Source organism: Hemitrygon akajei, unplaced genomic scaffold, assembly GCF_048418815.1.
Source record: "Hemitrygon akajei unplaced genomic scaffold, sHemAka1.3 Scf000108, whole genome shotgun sequence".
Classification (NCBI taxonomy): Eukaryota; Metazoa; Chordata; class Chondrichthyes; order Myliobatiformes; family Dasyatidae; genus Hemitrygon; species Hemitrygon akajei.
In genome coordinates this window covers 598,612-616,843 of record NW_027331994.1, presented here as the reverse complement: position 1 = coordinate 616,843, position 18,232 = coordinate 598,612, and the positions used below count along the sequence as shown (strand labels likewise).

Genomic DNA, 18,232 nt, shown 5'->3' with positions numbered 1-18,232 from the left:
TCCCCATACATTTGATCTCCTGAATTGCAAGAACTCACACTTCTCTGGATTAAACTCCACCTGATATTTCCCTTTTCGCATCTGCAACTGATCTGTATCCCAATGCATTCTTTGGCATGCCTCTTCACTCTCCACAACTGACTGTCTCATTTCAGCATCATGAAACTCATCTCTCCCTTTCAGATTAAATTTACAACATCTCCCATCAAGATCTACAGGCATTGCCGTCGTTGGCTTTAATCCTCTTTGCAACATGCCGGACCCAAATTCTGCTCAGCTAATATTTAATCATGCCCGTTGGGGATTTGCCTAACAAGAGCTGCTCTCAATCTAACCCTTTGCCACTGAATCTGCCTTTCCCCAAGTTATCTTTCCCACACCCAATGCTGCACACCCCACTCTTGGCAGTGTGGAGAATCAGAGTGACCTTGGGATCCGAGTCCAGCGGACACTCAAAGCTGCTATGCAGGTTGACTCTGTGGTTCGAAACCCTGGGATTGAGTTTGGGAGCCGAGAGGTAATGTTGCAGCTATAATGGACCCTGGTCAGACCCCACTTGGAGTATTGTCTTCTGTTCTGGTCACCTCACTACAGGAAGGATGTGGAAACTATAGAAAGGACGTAGAGGAGGTTTACAAGTATTGCCTGGATTGGGGAACATGCCCTATGAGAATAGGTTGAGTGAACTCAGTCATTTCTCCTGAGAACAACGGAGGATGAGAGGTGACCTGATAGAGGTATATAAAATGATGAGAGGCATTGATTGTGTGGATAGTCAGAGACTTTCTTCTTGGGCTGAAATGGCTAACACAGGAGGGTACAGTTTTAAGGTGCTTGGAGGTAGGTACAGAGGGATTGTTAGGGGTAAGTTTTTTTATGCAGAGAGTGGTGAGGGCGTGGAATAATCTGCCGGCGATTGTGGTGGAGGCAGAAACAATAGGGACTTTTAATTTCTAAAATAATTACATGTTCGGTACAGCATAAGCTGCAGACTTCTCCTTATTCATAACCATCTGAGAAGTGTTCACTGCTCCCAAAGGTTCCAGCACTGAAACCTCAGCAACTTGTCGGCTTACATTCAAATACCAGCTGCAGTCTGGCCTCACTTCCAGTTCACACATCCCACACATTATTCCCAGAACACATCCCACCATCAGAGATTCCTAAAATATCCTTGCAGGTAGGAAACACAGGACAGAGAATGAAAGGTCATCAGCAACACAGGGAAAGTTAAAATTACCCACTACAACAAACTTGCTGTTTTTGCATCTTTCCAGAATTTGCCTACATATTAGTTCCTGTATCTCATGATGACTACTGGGAGATGTTTTGTAAAAACCCATCAGTGACTGTATCGATCTTATTGCTATGCTCTCATATTGCCTTAGTACTTGAACTCCCCTATATGTCCTCTCTGAGCGCAGCTGTGAAATTCCCCAGGGCAGCAAATAAACCTTTCCAAATGTATTACCTCCCCTCTCTATCTGAAATATTGTAACTCTGGAATATTGATCTGCCAATTTTGTCTCTCTCAATCAAGTCTTCATAAAGGCAACAACATCACACTTCAAATGTGCTGATCCACTCTCAAGGTCCAACTACATGACCCACAACACTCTATCCAATGAACTACCCACTTCAGTCCCAACCATCACATCATGTTCACTCACCTGGACCACCACCCATGCAATAAGGATTATTAGCCTAACCTGTATCTTCTGTTGACCCGACGAGGCAGGAGATAATGTAGCTGGACAAGTGTCAGTGGGAGAGTATTCTGGACACAGAGACAATCTGTCTCAGTTATGGAAAGCGATATCGATGCCCCGAGTATAGAGATTCTGAATTAGGGGAAGGCAAGTTACACTACTGCTGAATACAATCTTTTGAAAGGACGTGTAAAAGTATGTTAGGACTCTGCAAAGTGTGTCCAGATTTCACAGAATTTGAAGGGCCTGTCAGGAGTGTGCAGGATCTCAGCATGTCAGGATACTAGCAGGGATGTGTGGGGTTTCACAGTGTGTCAAGGACCCTGTCAGGGTTGTGTGGGTTCTCACAGTGTGTCAGGACTCTACCAGGGATATGTGGGGTATCACACTGTGTCAAGGACCATGTCAGGGATGTTTGGTGTCCCACAGTGTGTCAGGGCCCTGCCAGGGATGTGTGGGGTCTCACAGTGTGTCAGGAACCTGTCAGGGGTGTGTGGTGACTCACAGTATGTCACGACCTGTCAGAGATGTGTGGGGCCTTGCAGTGTGTCAGGACCCTGCCAGGGCCGTGTTGGGTCTCACAGTGTGTTAGGACCCTCCTAGGGACATGTCGGGTTTCACAGTGTGTCAGGACACTCCTAGGGATGTGTGGTGTCTCACAGTGTGTCACAACCTGTCAGAGATGTGTGGGATCTCACAGTGTGTCAGGACCCTGTCAGTTGTGTGTGTGGTCTCACAGTGTGTCAGGACCCTATCAGATGTGTGTGAGGTCTCACAGTGTGTCAGGACCCTGTCAGCGGTGTGTGTGGTCTCACAGTGTGTCAGGACCCTGTCAGGGGTGTGTGGGTTCTCACAGTGTGTCAGGATCCTGTCAGGGTGTGTGGGATCTCACAGTGTGTCAGGACCCTGTCAGGGGTGTGTGGGGTCTCTGTTCAATGTATTCGGGTGGGATGGGGAGCGTAGGAAAACATTGGTTGATTAAATAGTTACTTCAGACAATGTGACAGTGTTAGAAATGATACTCTTAAATAATCAGGGAGTGAATCGGTTTTGTATTAGAAATGGGTGTGGGAATTTCACTGCTGTGTCTGTTCCTTCAGCAAACAACATGAAGAACAGTGAAAAACAAGTTTGCAGGCTAATTGCCGCAATCCCACAACCCTCGGTTTCTCTGTCCTAATTCCCATCTCTCACCTTTCCACAGTGTCCATCACACAAATTGGCAGACAGGAATTTCAGCTTCTGTGGACTGAGCTGAGGATTTTGTCCCCCAATCTCAACCTCACTAACACTGTCTCCTGATGGAATTCCCAGGATTATTGAGTTAGAAATTAAAATGGATAACGTTAGCAGTCTTTGCACTAAGGGAGAGTTGGGTTCATATGCTGCTTTGAGGTTGAACAGAGCAGTTGGGTGTTACGTGATTTTCTCATTAAATGGATGTTCTCATTGTTATTCCGTGATGAGGGCTGTTGCTCAGGTAGTGTAGCTGCAGGGGAAGGATTTCACTTTTCGGAGTGAAGAATTTCTGAGAATTTCACTCCTCCAGATTGTCCTCTTCTCCACTCTGGCTCGAAGGAGGGACCTGTCGTTGTCGGAGTCAGAGAGGAGCGATCCCTTTCAGAAAACTCCCCAACTCTCTGAGTTGTTCGTCATAATGTCCTGAGAAAGATATCCCTCGAGCAAATATTTTCCATGTGTCGCACTGTGCGCTGAGTCATGGTGCCACCACTTACCTGGTCAAGTCCAGATGGTTCAACAACGACATGGCCTTACACAATATCAACCATTGGTGGAAACAGCGGTTTCTTCACTTACCTTTCAGTTCTCTGGGAATCTCCGGTACGGGTCGATGGACCGGAACACAACCTGTTCGGAATAAAACAATTTGAGGAATTAAAATGCATAAAATTATAAAGTCAATTGTGATTGAATCCAAAATTAAATTCATCAGTGATGCTTTCTCACCATGCTCTTGTATTTCCTTCAGTATTTTGTCCAACTTTGGGACACCAATCCGCATTTTGACAAAGGTTTCCCACATCACCCTCCGGGTGCGGGAGCCTTTCTCCATCACCAGGCTCAGGAGGAGTTTAGAACTGTCCGCCCGCTCTCCCTTATCAGCAAGATCAGAGATTTTCTGTGAAGAGTAACGGTGAACATATTGGGGACTGACAGATTCACACAGAGAATGAGAAGTAAATGATGTGCTCTGTAACGGGATCACACTAAGCAGTCACCCGGACGGGTGCTGATCCTGTCTGGACATGGACTGTACATTCTGAGTGCAGAGCACACGGAGGGACATTCACCGTGAACCTGGTCCACCAGTCATTGAGATCCTGGCTGGTCTGTGACCGCTTCATTGACGTGGCTCCAAATCCATAAATAATTCCTCACCGGATTTGACGGTGTAAAACAGAAATCAGAAAATAACCATCACAGATGAAGAAAGAAGTCAGGAGGGTTTTTATAACAGAGTGAGCAGTCACAGAGAAGTTGCGGAAAAGATGATCTGATTCATCTCCTCAGTCCGCCAGAGTCCAACATGACAGCGGATTTCTGGCTGACACCTGATGCCTTTCCTTTGCCTTTTCCAGTGGAGGTTTATTCAGTGATTGCACATTACAACATGGCAGTATTCCCCGATCCACACTGTTTACAGTTACAGATTGTAACACAATCATCTCCACCCAGAACAGATCACACTCGAGCTCCTGTGGCATCCAGTGTTAATGCCCCGGTTCTCACTGACATCCTGTCATCACGCTGCACGGTCTTTTCAAAATGAAAATTCCTACCGTATTTCCATTTAAACTCCTTTATTGCAACCTCATACAATTGTTCCCTGCTCCCCTCGCTCTGAGCATTGAGCCTCCACTGGAGTGTTTACACCTCTTTCAATCATTCCTTCTGATTCACCGTTTTAAGAATTATATATATTTAGTTCTGATTTGTTTTTATGCTTTATTATCCGATGAGTGAGAGTTCCGACACCCATCAGTCCTGTGATGTGTGAAAATTCAAACCCATTCTCCCTCCCACTCACCCGATGTTCCTCTCCGCTGAACTGATACTCAGCCGTTAACGCCAGGCTCACTCCGTGCACCCCTCCTTCCATCGCCTGCTCCAGCCTGTCCCGGTAGAAGTCCGTCAACTGCAGGAGCTGGAAATCATTCCAGCTTGCCAGGAGTTCAGTGATCACTGTGAAGTACAACGGGAAAAATAAATATTCATTGACTCCATATTGGGCAGCAACTTTCCCTCTGGAACCTAAAAATCACTAAATAAAGTCCAATATATATATGGGGGGGGGGGGAACGGTCTTGGGCAGGGGCATGGGTGGTCCCGGTCGGGGCAGGGTGTGGTTTTGAAGGGGTTATAGCTCCATCTGTTGAAGGCTGCTCTTTCACGTCTCTGTGAATATACCTCTCTGTTTGGAAAGGACTCTGCTTATTGCTGAGAATATAGTAACCCATCACCGTCACTCTCCTGATACTGCCCATCACCACCGCTTTGCTCTGGGTTACTGTCTGCCTGCCTGGTCAACCCCTTCCTCAGCAAATCTGTGGGATATCTCACAAAATGCTGGAGGAACTCAGCAGGTCAGGCAGCATCTATGGATGTCATTAGTTGGGCGTAGGGAACAGACCCAACTGCATAACACCGACACTGAAGTACTAAGGAGAGGACTCGGTGTATCAAGAACGCAAGGGAAGAAACGACACTGGACAAGACAAGCCAAGGCAACAGGACTGGACGTGGGGGTAGGATGCGGGACTCCTGGGCTGGACACGCGACTCCTGGGCTGGATGAGGACATGAGGCTCAGACGTGGACGAGGACATGAGGGTCAGACGTGGACGAGGACATGAGGCTCAGACGTGGACGAGGACATGAGGGTCAGACTTGGGAGACATGACCGCGGAATACAGAGCCCTGGTCGAGGGAGAGCAGGAATGCAGAACACAGAGTCGGAGCCCCTCCTTGGGAAGAGGACGTAGGGCCGGGACTCATACGCTGCACACGATGAGACAGTGGCGACAAATGTCCGGACCTATCTAGTGAAGGCTTGGACAAACAGAGACAGTTACAAACAACGAAAGGCGGTTCCTTATCTAGACACAGCAAGGCTCCTGTCTTGTTTCGCAGGGTAGAACTTGAGAGCGAGAAAAGGTGAAAGGTTGCAGGCGAGGCTCCAGACTCAGGGTAACGTCAAAGACGGGCTGACTTACCCCACAGAGACAAGGACAGGATACTGATGAGACGAACCAGCAACCACTCTCGAACTCAGGGCCACTTATATTCCCAGATACAACACGGACAGCCAGAAGACCCGGAGTCCGGGATCCACGGACTGGACCATGAACCGGATTGCGGACTTCACGGACCAGACCATGACAATGGATGAGAATAAACAATCAACGTTTCGGACCAAGGTCCTTCATCGGACTGGAAATGTGGGGACAGAAATTTTAGATATTGCCACATTACTTTCTCTTCCGTGTGATGCTGATCCAAAATGTCAAATGTTTATTCCTCTCCATGGATGCTGCCTGACCTGCTGAGTTCTGCCAATATTTTGTGTGTCTTTGTGTTGCCCAAAACTTCCAGCATCTGCAAGATGTCTTGTCTTCTGGAGTAACTCGCTATTTTAATGTGCATCACAATCTCCTAGAGGAGCAGGAGCAGACGGTAAATGTACTCCTTCCACGTGTGACTGTGTTTCTCCCAGAGATGTTAACTCTCTCTCTCATCTCTCTGCTCATTTTTCACAAATGTTGTGTGAATTGTCGATATTGAATTAAACCCAGACGCAGAACCCTCAGAGTATTAATATTTATAAATTAAAATAATTCGGCAACATACCCATGTCCTTTCCCGATGTTGACGTCACTGGAACTCCTCCACTGCTCGCAATTTGATCCATTTTGGGGACAGGTGTGATCAGTTTTTGCTGCTCTGTAACAAACAAAAGTAACAGGAGGGTCAAACGTTAAATGAGGTTTAAAGCAGAACACTGTTTTGTTTTCAAACTGAGGCAAACACTTCCAAACATCTTGGGGCTGCTTCACTGAAGATTTGACACGTCCTGATCCACCTGCGCCCATCCACCCACAGTCACGCAATACCCATTACATGAATTGTACACCATGTCGGGATTCTCCAGTCTATCTACTACGGTAGTTATACTGCAGTCAATTCCGTTTAAGGAACCAATCACGTGTCGTCAACCAGGATTGATTTGTCAACGGTAAGGCAAGGTGTTCTATTGCGGAGCAGCAGTGAACCAGCTGATTGGCCAATCACAGTTCTCTTTGGGAACTAGACTTGATATGCATTTCTTTCTTTTTACAATATTTTTATTCAGAAGAAAAAAAAGATTTACAGAGTGCAACACATCGATACATCTCAACATAACTTGTGTAAATTCATATATTGTAATAAAATAAAATTGATCAAAATGTTATAGGATAACATATAAATGTATACCTCTCTGCAATCAAAGATTTAAAGATAGGTCATACATCATAAAAGAATTTTTTAATATATAAAAAAGTCAACTGCCTACCAACTACCAAAGAAAAAAGCTGATGGATGACAAAGGATAATTAGAAAAAAAACATATTCACTTAAGAATAGAAGATAAAGATATACATAAAAGTCTGTGCACTGTTAAGCTTTATAAATTGGAAAAATAATTTAGGAAAGGTCCCCAAATATCATTAAAAAATTTTTCCAATTTAAGACTGAGCAGTGGATCTTTTCTAAATTTAAATACGACATAATATCACGTAGCCATTGAAGATGTGTAGGAGGGTAGACTCCTTCCATTTAAGCAAGATTGCTCTTCTTGCTAAAAGAGAGGGAAAAACTAAAACCTGTAAGTTAGGAGTATTTAAAGTTATATCTTCATTTGCAATAATACCAAACAAGGCTCTAAGGGGATTTGGGTCAAATTGGACCCTGAAAAGTTGAGAGAGGTTATGAAATACTTTCCGCCAAAACTTTTCAATTGTAGGGCAAAACCAAAACATATGAATTAAAGAGGCATTGGCAGAGTTGCATTTATTACAAAGTGGAGAAACATTCGGGTCAAAACTGGAGAGCTTCTGTTTAGAAATGTAAGCTGTATGGACCACTTTAAATTGTAGAAGTGAATGACAAGCACAGAAAGATGAATTATTAACCTGTTTAAGAATTTTATTCCATCTATCATCAGAAATCTGACAATTTAGGTCATCCTCCCAAGCTTTTTTTTTATTTTATCTAAAAAGTCTTGTCTAGAATCAATCAACAAGTTATAGATAATGGTAATAGAACCATTACCAAAAGGTTTTAAATTTAAAAGATCGTCCAGTAAATTTTTATCAGGACCTGTAGGAAAAGTAGCTAATGGGAAACGTAGAAAATCTCTAATTTGAAGGTATCTATAAAAATGTGTTTTTGTGAGTGCAAATTCATTTGACAATTGGTCAAAAGAAGCAAGAGATCCGGAGATAAACAGGTCCCAAAAACACTTAATACCTAATTCATCCCAATCTTTAAAGACTTTATCAGTCATGGAAGGGATAAAAAAATAATAATTAAAGAGAATGGGAGATGATAATGAAAAATTCGCTAAACCAAAAAATTTTCTAAATTGAGACCAGATCCTTAAAGTATGCTTAACAATTATGCCATCTGTTGTTTTATTTGCTGAAAAAGAAGTGTATGATCCAAGAAGAGAGACAATAGAGGAATTTTTTACAGAATTAACTTCTAAAGAGACCCATGGTGGGCAATCTTTACGATAAATATAATAGGACCAGAAAGTAATATTCCTTAAATTGGCAGCCCAATAGTAAAACCTAAAATTCGGTAGGGCTTGTCCACCCATCTCTTTATTTCTTTGTAGGTAAACTTTTCTTAAACAAGCTTGTTTATTATTCCAAATATAAGAGGTTATAATTGAATCTAAAGAAACAAAGTACATCTTAGGAATAAAAATAGGTAAGGCCTGAAAAAGATATAAAAAATTAGGAAGAATCTTCATTTTAATCGAATTAATTCGGCCAATTAGGGATAAAGAAAGAGGGAACCATTTAGAAAGAGTCTTTTTCACATAATTCAATAAGGGGTTTAAGTTTTCTTTGAATAAATTCTTGAAGTTTTTTGTAATTGTTACACCTAAATATGTAAACTGACTTGTAACAACTTTAAACGGAAATTTGGCATTTGATGACATTAGGTCATTTAAAGGAAACAGCTCGCTTTTATGTAGGTTCAGCTTATATCCTGAAAAAGAACTAAACTGGGAGATTAAAGAAAGAACCAAAGGTAAAGACGTTTCAGCGTTAGAAATAAAAAGTAAAATATCATCAGCATATAATGAAATTTTATGAGACGTACTTTCCCTCAGTATACCAGAAATGTCCTTAGCTTCACGACGTGCTATTGCTAAGGGTTCTATAGCTAAAGCAAAATGTAAAGGACTAAGAGGACATGCTTGTCTAGTTCCCCGCTGTAATTTAAAGGGCTTAGAAATTTGGGAGTTAGTAATAATCTGAGCAGTAAGAGACAAGTAGATTAATTTAACCCAACGAATAAAATTAGGCCCAAAATTAAACTTTTCTAAGGTCTTAAAAAGATAATTTCACTCAATCCTATCAAAGGCTTTTTCTGCATCTAAGGATAATATACACTCTGATATTTTTTGGATGGTGAATATATCACATTCAATAACCAACGTATATTAAAATGTGAGTAATGATTTTTAATAAATCCTGTCTGGTCATGTGATATAATAGATGGTAGAATATTTTCAAGTCTTCGAGCTAATATTTTGGCTAAAATTTTTGCATCAACATTTAATAAAGAAATCGGTCTGTATGAAGAACATTCAGCTGGATTTTTATTGTTTTTTAAGAATAAGCGAAATAAAAGCTTCATAAAAAGATTGAGGGAGTTTACCTGATTTAAAGGACTCTGATATAACAGAGGATAAATAAGGTGTAAGTAACGTAGTGAAAGTTTTATAGAACTCCCCAGGAAAGCCATCAGGTCCAGGGGTCTTACCAGAATGTAAATCACGTATAGCCCCAGCCGCTTCTTCATTGGAAATAGGCTGATCTAACTGTGTTAGACTATCAGCAGAGAATGTAGGAATGTTGATATTACTGAAAAGGCGTTCATATAGGTATCATCTGAAGAAGAGTCAGACTGATACAACTTAAGGTAAAAGTCTTTAAATACGTTGTTAATTTCAGAATGGTCGGATGTCTTATTTCCATTATCTTTAAAAATTTCTATGATTTGACGATTAACTGTAAAAGATTTTAAGTGATTGGCTAATAAACTACCAGTTCTATCCCCGTGAATGTAAAATTGAGTTTTATCTCTCAACAGCTGTCGTTCAATTGGGTAAGTCAGCAGAAGATTATACTTGGATTGGATTTCAATACGTTTATTATATGTACTTGGATCTAGAGACAGGGCATACTTTCGATCAAGATCTTTTAATATCGCTGCTAGGTCAGACCTTTCTTTGTCAGCTTTTTTCTTTATATAGGTAGAGTAAGAGATAATTTCTCCATGAAAATATGCTTTAAAAGTATCCCAGACTATATTACCAGCAGTATCTCCTTTAAAATTTTCTTTAAAGAAAAAAGTAATATGGTTTTCCAAAAACTTTTGAAATTTTTTATCAGATAACAATGATAAGTTAAAACGCTAACTTCTATTTGGTACAGAGCAAGCAGGTAATCTTGAAGCCAGAAGCACAGGTGCATGATCAGACAAAGCAATCTCCTTATAAGCACAGGATTTTACCAGTGGAAGCAAGTTTCTATCTATAAAAAAATAACCAATCCAAGAGTACATATGATGAACCTGAGATAAATATGAATATTCCTTTTCTTGGGGGTGTAAAAAACGCCACATGTCAAGAATACCACACTGAGATAAAAAAGGTTTAAAAAGTAAGTCTGATTTATTAGTTTTACTTGAAGAGCGGTGTAATATAGGGTCAAGCCAAAAATTAAAAGCTCCACCCATCACTAAGGAATACCGATTCAAATCAGGCAGAAAAGAAAAAAGACGTTGAAAGAACAAGGAGTCTTCTGTATTTGGAGCGTATGCATTCGCAAATACGATTAGTTTATTCCCAAGACTACCCGAAACAATAACAAAGCGCCCATTTGTATCAGAAATTACATTATGTTGAATAAAGGATAAATTCTGATCAAACAGGATAGAGACCCCTCTCGATCTAGATTGAGAGGGTGAGCGAAAATGTATACCCTTCCATCCTTTGAAAGAATGTGAAATATCATCTTTACGAATATAGGTTTCTTGGAGAAAGATTATATGAGTTTTAAGTTTCCGGATATAAGAGAAAATCTTATTTCGTTTAACAGGGTTATTTAGACCTTTCACATTAAAACTGAGTATATTAATAAAAGAATCCATCAAGTATCCTTTAGTAATGTATAAAAGGTAATCACAGACATGTAGATAGTGAATAAGTAAAACAGTAAAAACATCCAATCAGCTTTATAGAAAATCCCATTTCCCCCCTCCCTCCCCCCAAAGAGAGAAATCAGCCAAGAGAGGCTGAAGACTAATTCTAACGTTCCCAACCCAAAACTCCGGTGGCTCCAATATATATATATATATAGCTGCGCTGAATAAACAGTTGTAAATATATATATACAAAAAATATATATCAAAGTAAATAAGTTTGTTAATTACGATTTAAAAAAAACATGGGAAAATATAAGAATTAGTCACGGTAAAAAAGCAAAGACAGATAAAGAAAATCAAATATGGAAAATCAATAAGTAAAACAACATATACTCGCGGGTACAAAAAACAGTAAAGAAACAAATAGAAGATAATTAAAAAGGGAAGCAGTTTAGATAGCTTCCAACATAACACTGACAGAATATAACGTATTGTTTAAAAAGAGCTGCGAAAAGCAGCAAAAGAAAATGGATGCAGTCCGCCTGCATATTTTGTATAGTTTGAAAGATAACAAGGCGCCAGCTACTTAGTCAAACAAATGATTAAGACTTTGTAAAACCAAGAAAACTTATCAACAAAAGGCCAATTACTTGATTGAACACCTGAAATTAAAACATTTAACATAAAACAACTCAAAATTGAATTTAAGGATGGAGACTTTGTAAAAATTTCTTAGCTTCTTCAGGCTTCGAAAACCAAGAGACCTTATTATCAGAAGTAGTAACCTTGAGTTTACACGGATCTCTGAGAGAAAGGCGACAGTCAAGCTTAAAAAGATCAGACATAACCTCTTTAAAAGCCTATCTAGCTCTTAGAACTTCCGGTGGATAATCTTGAACGATCCGAAACTGTTGATCACGAAATTGTAATACACGTTTCTTCCTTGATTCAAGAAGGATCTGTTCTTTAATCTGATAGTCATAAAAGCGAATGATAATAGAGCGAGGCTTGGCAGGGTTCCAATTACGGGGAGTGACTCGGTGAACGCACTTAAATTTTGGTAGTTCCGATAATATTTCGGGGAATAAATCTTTCAGCATTTGAGCACAAAAATCGATAGGCTGATTACCCTCCAGTTTTCCAGGAAGCACAAGAATTCTGATATTGCACCTTCGGTTCCTAGTCTCCAAGTCTGTAGGTTTCTTCAGTAACGCATCGTACTTTTTAAGTTGTTCCTTAGAAATTCTCTTGAAACCTTCGATATCCTTCTGCAACACTGGCAGAGATTCTTCGTGTAGCTTAATACGAATTTCGTGGTCATTCACAGTCTGCTGTATACTTCCAAGTTTCCGATTAAGCGTTTTCAGTTCAGATTTAACCAGGTCGATGGAATTCTGTAACAAATCAAACTTGGATTCCAAGTCATCTAGTTTATCCAATTTTTCGAGTTTCTCTGACATTTGTTTAATCATTTCAGTCAAAGTCTCTAGTCTCTTTTTTTGACAGCTTTCTACTCATGGTGCTCTCACCGAGATAGGCTTAAACAGCAAAGTAAGCAAATAATTTCGGAGCACGTAGCTAGTGCAACCTACTCCATTACAGCCACCGGAAGTCTCCCGATCAACATTTCTGATCTGGCTATTGTTCACGATTGCACGTAATAAAAAAAGAAAGATGGGTTGAGCAGACAGCTTTGGTCCTCATACCACTGGTGGCGCTATGGTGAGTAATGGCCAACTGTTATAGCAGTGTGGGTTGAAACATTTCTGCTGACCAATGTGACATCTATTCCTCTCGTCACTGAATTATACAGATTTCTCAGTCCCGCCTGATTCTCACCGTCTCCTTTCAGTTTAACATCACCTGGCATTGACACCTGTGGCAATATATGGTTTGATTCTATGTAGAAACACTCTGACATCCTGAGCAATACAATGCCACACATAGCATCGTGACATCTTGTCCTGAACCACTACACCTTCTCCGGCAGGATTTTAAGATCAATATTATCACCTAAACTCCGATCAAAGTACCTTTGAGCTTATCACCTGGCTGTTATCAGATAGTTACATGACACCTTGTTAAACACAATGTAGACCCGTCATGCATCCAAAACAGCAAGTTGGCAAAAATTCCTTAACGTAAATAAAACAAACTGCTGGAATTATTCAGTATGAGAGACAGTACGTTCATATTTCAGGTGGAAGACCATGTATCAGAGCAGAGCTTGCGTGTATGAGCCATGTATTCCGCATTTCCTATTTATGATTTTTTTTTGTTTCTCAATCTGTTGCACAATGCTCCATGCTCTCCCATTCACTGTACCAGTCCCACCGTGGTTTGACTGTACAAATGCACCATCACATACTTGCCCAATTTGAAAACCATTTGCCATTCCTCAGCCCATCTCCATAACTGAACAAGATCCCTTTGAAATTCATGGTAACCTGTTGCAATATTAATGGGACTGCCAGATTCATTATCAAACTTGCTGACCTTTCATGAACAAATCAATGGAATGAATAATGAATTACAGATTTCTTGACACTGACATTCACATTCCACTCGTCACCATCCTCCATTCGCTAAAACCATCTTCAGTCATCACCCTCTCCATCTTTTCATCGAGCCCAGTGAATCCACCTTGCCAGCTCCCCGTGAATCCCACGTGACCGAACTTTCCCAATCAGCTGCCATGTGGGATCTTGTTAAAGGCTTTACCAAAGTCCTTATAGACAACTTCACACCTCAAAGTCATCTAACTCCCCAGTAAACTCTTAAATAATCTCCAAAGTACATGGTAGATATGATATCCTACTGAGTGGTGCAGACGACAATTTCCCCACAACCAATGTCCAACCGCACGAGTCTTCAGCTTTACTGCAGACTGAGGAAATTCCGATCCCAGCTGTAAACTGAATCTGAACTGCCAATCTGGACTGAAGCCCGTATACTGCCAGTTCCATATCCTCAGTCACCAGCCCAATATTATCACCCATAGAAAGATGCTTTGGTGCCGGTTATTTGCCGTGGTGTTCCTGCCATTTCCGATTACAAACTAATGTGGAACTGAAACCTAATGACCCTCTGCCGGTGTGAGTGCTCAGGTTGATTCACCGGTCTGTAGGTTGTGAGAGGATGCGGATACACCCTTGCCTCCAGCAGCTAAACTGAGCACGTTTGATCACTATCTTATTGTTGTGTGGGATCTTGCCCCGCACAGTTGGCTGCCATGTTTACCCTCAGTGTAGCAGGAACAAAATGTAAAATTATAAAGTAGAAAATTATGGGAACTCAGTACATCAGGTTACCGCTGTGAAAGGAGAAATGGTGGAAGACCCAATATCTGAAATGGGACTGCAGAACTTTTTCCAGTATTTTCATCTTCTCGCTTTAAATTTCCTGCAACTGTAGTTTTATTTCACATCTTCATTTTAATGCACAGATGGTAACTGATTGCAAAATATCAGCAACACGCTAAAATGTAAATGCCACCCCACCCCAACCAGTTTGTTAGTTCTGAGTTTATTCTGACCTTGGTGTAAAACATCCCATACAGTCAATGCTCACAGCATCCTTCCCTCCCACTATAACTCTGGTACATTTGTCCCTGAGGCCACTGTCTCTACACTGAGAGGCGGTGACCACAGAGCAATAAAAACTGCAACACTTGCTGCAGCTCTGACGGGCTGTTACCCTGGAAATGGAGGAAGTGGCTCACCGAAAATAACCAAAAAAGGAAATAACAAACTGAACATCAAATGCTATGAAATTAATTATGACAAAGATTAAAACTGCAGCCGTTTTCTAAAAGGGACACTAAAATTATAATGGCTGCCTTTTCCCTGTCAGCTGTTGTGTTCAATTAAACTTCTGGTATTTCTAGCTAATGAAAAAAAAAACAATGAAGACAAAGTTTAAAAGAGAGATTGTTGAAATATATCATTGCAGCAATGGGATACAGGCTGGACAGAGATTGAACAAGATGGTTGATACATATTAATGTGGTGAGATACAGGCTGGACAGCGATTGAACAAGATGGTATATATATAGTGCAGGGAATTGAATTGAATTGACCTTATTACTTAGAACTTTCATATACACGAGGAGTAAAAATATTTATGCTCAGTCTCCGTCTAAATCTGCAATGTGGATTTATAGTACAGTCAATATAACAGAGAAGACATTTGTATCAGCATGAATTAATCAGTCTGATGTCCTGGTGGAAGAAGCTGTCCCAGAGCCTGTTGATCCTCTCCTTTATGCTGTGGTACCATTTCCCGAATGGTAGCAGCTGGAAAAGTTTGTGGTTGGGGTGACTCGGGTGCCCAATGATCCTTCAGAACCTTTTAATACAACTGTCACTGTAAATGATCTGAACAGTGGGAAGTTCACATCTAAAGATGCACGAGGCTGTCCGCACCACTCTCTGCAGAGTCCTGAGATTGAGGGAAGTACAGTTCCCATTCGAGGCAGAGATGCAGCCAGTCAGGATGCTATCAATTTTGCCCTGTAGAAAGTTCTTAGACTTTGGGGGTCCATACCAAACTTCCTCAACCATCTGAAGTGTACGAGGTGCTGTTGTGCATTTTTTCACCACACAGCCGGTATGCACAGACCACATGAGGTCCTCGGTGATGTTTATGCCGAGGAACTTAAAGCTGTTCACTCTCTCAACCCCAGATCCATTGTTGTGAATAGGGGTTAGCCTGTCTCCATTCCTCCTGTAGTCCACAACCACATCACTGTGTCAGGGTGTGGACTTCTTTTCTGTAGGCTGCCTCGTTATTATTTCAGATTAGGCCAATCAGTGTAGTATCTCAGCAAATTTAATTAGCAGATTGGAGCTGTGGGTGGCAAACCAATTCATGGGTGCACAGAGAGTAAAGAAGGGCGAAGGAGGCAACACTGAGGGGCACATGTGCTGAGGGTTAAAGGGTCAGAGGTGAGGGAGCCCACTCTTACCACCTGCCGCCGATCAGACAGGAAGTCCAGGATCCAGCTACATAAGGCAGGGTGAGGTCTCTGAGATTCTTGTCAATACTTCACGCCTTCATATGGCTACTGCTCTGCCCATGACTGCAAGGAACTGCAAAGACCTTCGAAGAACAGAACACTCAGCTGAGGAGATCAGAGAAACTAGCCTGCCATCCATGGACTCTTCCTACACATCTGCCAGATTCAGAAAAGCAGGCCAAAGAATCCCAAAACGTGGGACATTCTTGCTGCAAACGCACTCTCCCATAGGGGAATAGATACCACCAGGCCCAAGGATGGTTTCCTGTCTGTGGTTATAAGCCAAGTGAATGATAAAATGGGCTCGACTACACAATGAACTCGATGTGACCCTGCACTATATGTCTGTCTGCACGGCACTTTCTCTCCAGCCATAATGCTTTGTTACAGAGATTGTTTTGTCGAATATCAGCTCAATGTACTGTTGTAATATATTGATCTATGTGGTTGGTACGTCAGGCAAGATTTTCACTGTAGCTCAGTACGTGATCATAAGAACAAATTCCCCATTTTAATTGTGTGGAAATACTATACAGACTGAGCTTCTGCTTTGGAACTTCAGAGGGAAAATTGACTGACTGGGTTGTTGCTTTGGAAATTCTGAAGCGAAGCTTAACTGAACTGTACACATGTATGAGCTCAGATTAATGGAAAAAGCTAAATTCTCAAATAAATAGGTAATATTTATTGGCTGCACTTTGGAAGGTCAAAACAGAGGAATGAAACAATGTGTTATATTACAGAAAAAAGTACATACTGTCCACATAAAACGAGAGAATGTGACAGATCTGGATCTCACTGACTTGTTTGAAAGGCAGAACGATGAAGCTACATGTACATGTAGAGCAGTGACCCGTAGATGCTGCAGATTGGCATAAAGAAGTGAACAGAGCGTTATTTCATATTTACACTAGTTACATATTTAGTCTTTCTCTCGGAAGGAAATGGGAATAAACCAAAAATGGGACATTTACTTTGAGGTTAGCTCCACTTTGACGGGGAGTTCGAGGCGGGACCGGGAATAACGCCATCTTGGCTGTTCCGTCTCTGCTATTGGGTGCAACCAATGATTGACATCGCGAATGGTAATAGTGCAGATAGTAAATCCTCTGTTGACTGTGGGCGTTCACGTGATTAGTAGCTCAGCCATTAAGCCGATCAAGCTCGAGCACAGCAGTGCCTGCGCACGTGAGGGCAGACCCCGGTGTTGGTGGCCTATGTATGACGTCAGGCGCGTAGGGGCGCCAGTGTGACACTGTGTACCTAAATTTATGGCCCTAACAGTTAGCGAACACACTCTGAGCAATGTTAAGTTGATAACACTCTCATAAACCTGAACTTCAGTCTATTCAACATTTAACACCACACCCTGTTCCACGACGATTGTGTTGAAACACAAGAAGTATCGCTATGCTTGAATTAGTCTTTCTAATATGTGCTTTGAGCCAGAAATACTACTTCAGTCCACGATAGCAATGATTACATTTCTCTCGAAATTTGACCTGCTCCAGAGAGAAGTAGCAAACTGTTGGTGTCTTGTCTTTGATTTATTGTTCACCTTGAGACCAGTTTATTGTCCAATGATAAAATCCAGTGACAGCTCAGGGCAAAGATCGCTGTGGGTTAATTGCACAGAGACAGCAGAATGAAGGGGTCTGTGAAGTCTGATGAAATATGCATTTGGAGTTTTTTTTGTTTGAACACTGGGTAATCTCTTTATCGGGGTTTAACTGTGCTCCAGCTGTCTAGAGCTGACTACAAGGTCATCCTGTTTATAAAGAGCCATTTTAACAGTTGTCCACAGTTGGATCAGTGCAGTAATGGACTAGCTGGGGAGCAACTATGCCGAGATAAGCATCTCCCAGAGATAACATGCCGTCAAAGTCAACAGCAGGGTAAGGACGCCCTTTTCCTTCAGTTTATTGCTCACTGTCCGGAAACAAGTTACCATGTCACCACACCAATCATATGAAATTAGGATCATTTCCCGCTGGCGAATTTGCCTGGCATTCGATTTACTTTACACATTGATCAACCGGCATCGTCCTTATTTTACAAAGACG

At 41.5% G+C, this 18,232-nt stretch overlaps 2 protein-coding genes across 4 annotated transcripts in view; one reads left to right on the top strand and one right to left on the bottom strand.

Moving 5' to 3' along the window:
* Nucleotides 1-18,232, top strand: part of LOC140723299 (uncharacterized) — a 246,128-nt gene that overhangs the window by 176,880 nt on the left and 51,016 nt on the right. The gene's annotated exons all lie outside the window — the stretch shown is intronic.
* Nucleotides 1-18,232, bottom strand: part of LOC140723298 (NACHT, LRR and PYD domains-containing protein 3-like) — a 55,390-nt gene that overhangs the window by 6,419 nt on the left and 30,739 nt on the right. For both annotated transcript variants that reach the window (XM_073037896.1, XM_073037897.1), the window contains 4 exons: nt 6,578-6,670; nt 4,759-4,913; nt 3,678-3,849; nt 3,528-3,578 (listed from right to left, as the gene is read on the bottom strand). In XM_073037896.1, the coding sequence (XP_072893997.1) occupies nt 3,528-3,578; nt 3,678-3,849; nt 4,759-4,913; nt 6,578-6,638 (439 nt within the window). In that variant the 5' untranslated portion in view covers nt 6,639-6,670. The remainder of the gene's footprint in view (nt 1-3,527; nt 3,579-3,677; nt 3,850-4,758; nt 4,914-6,577; nt 6,671-18,232) is intronic.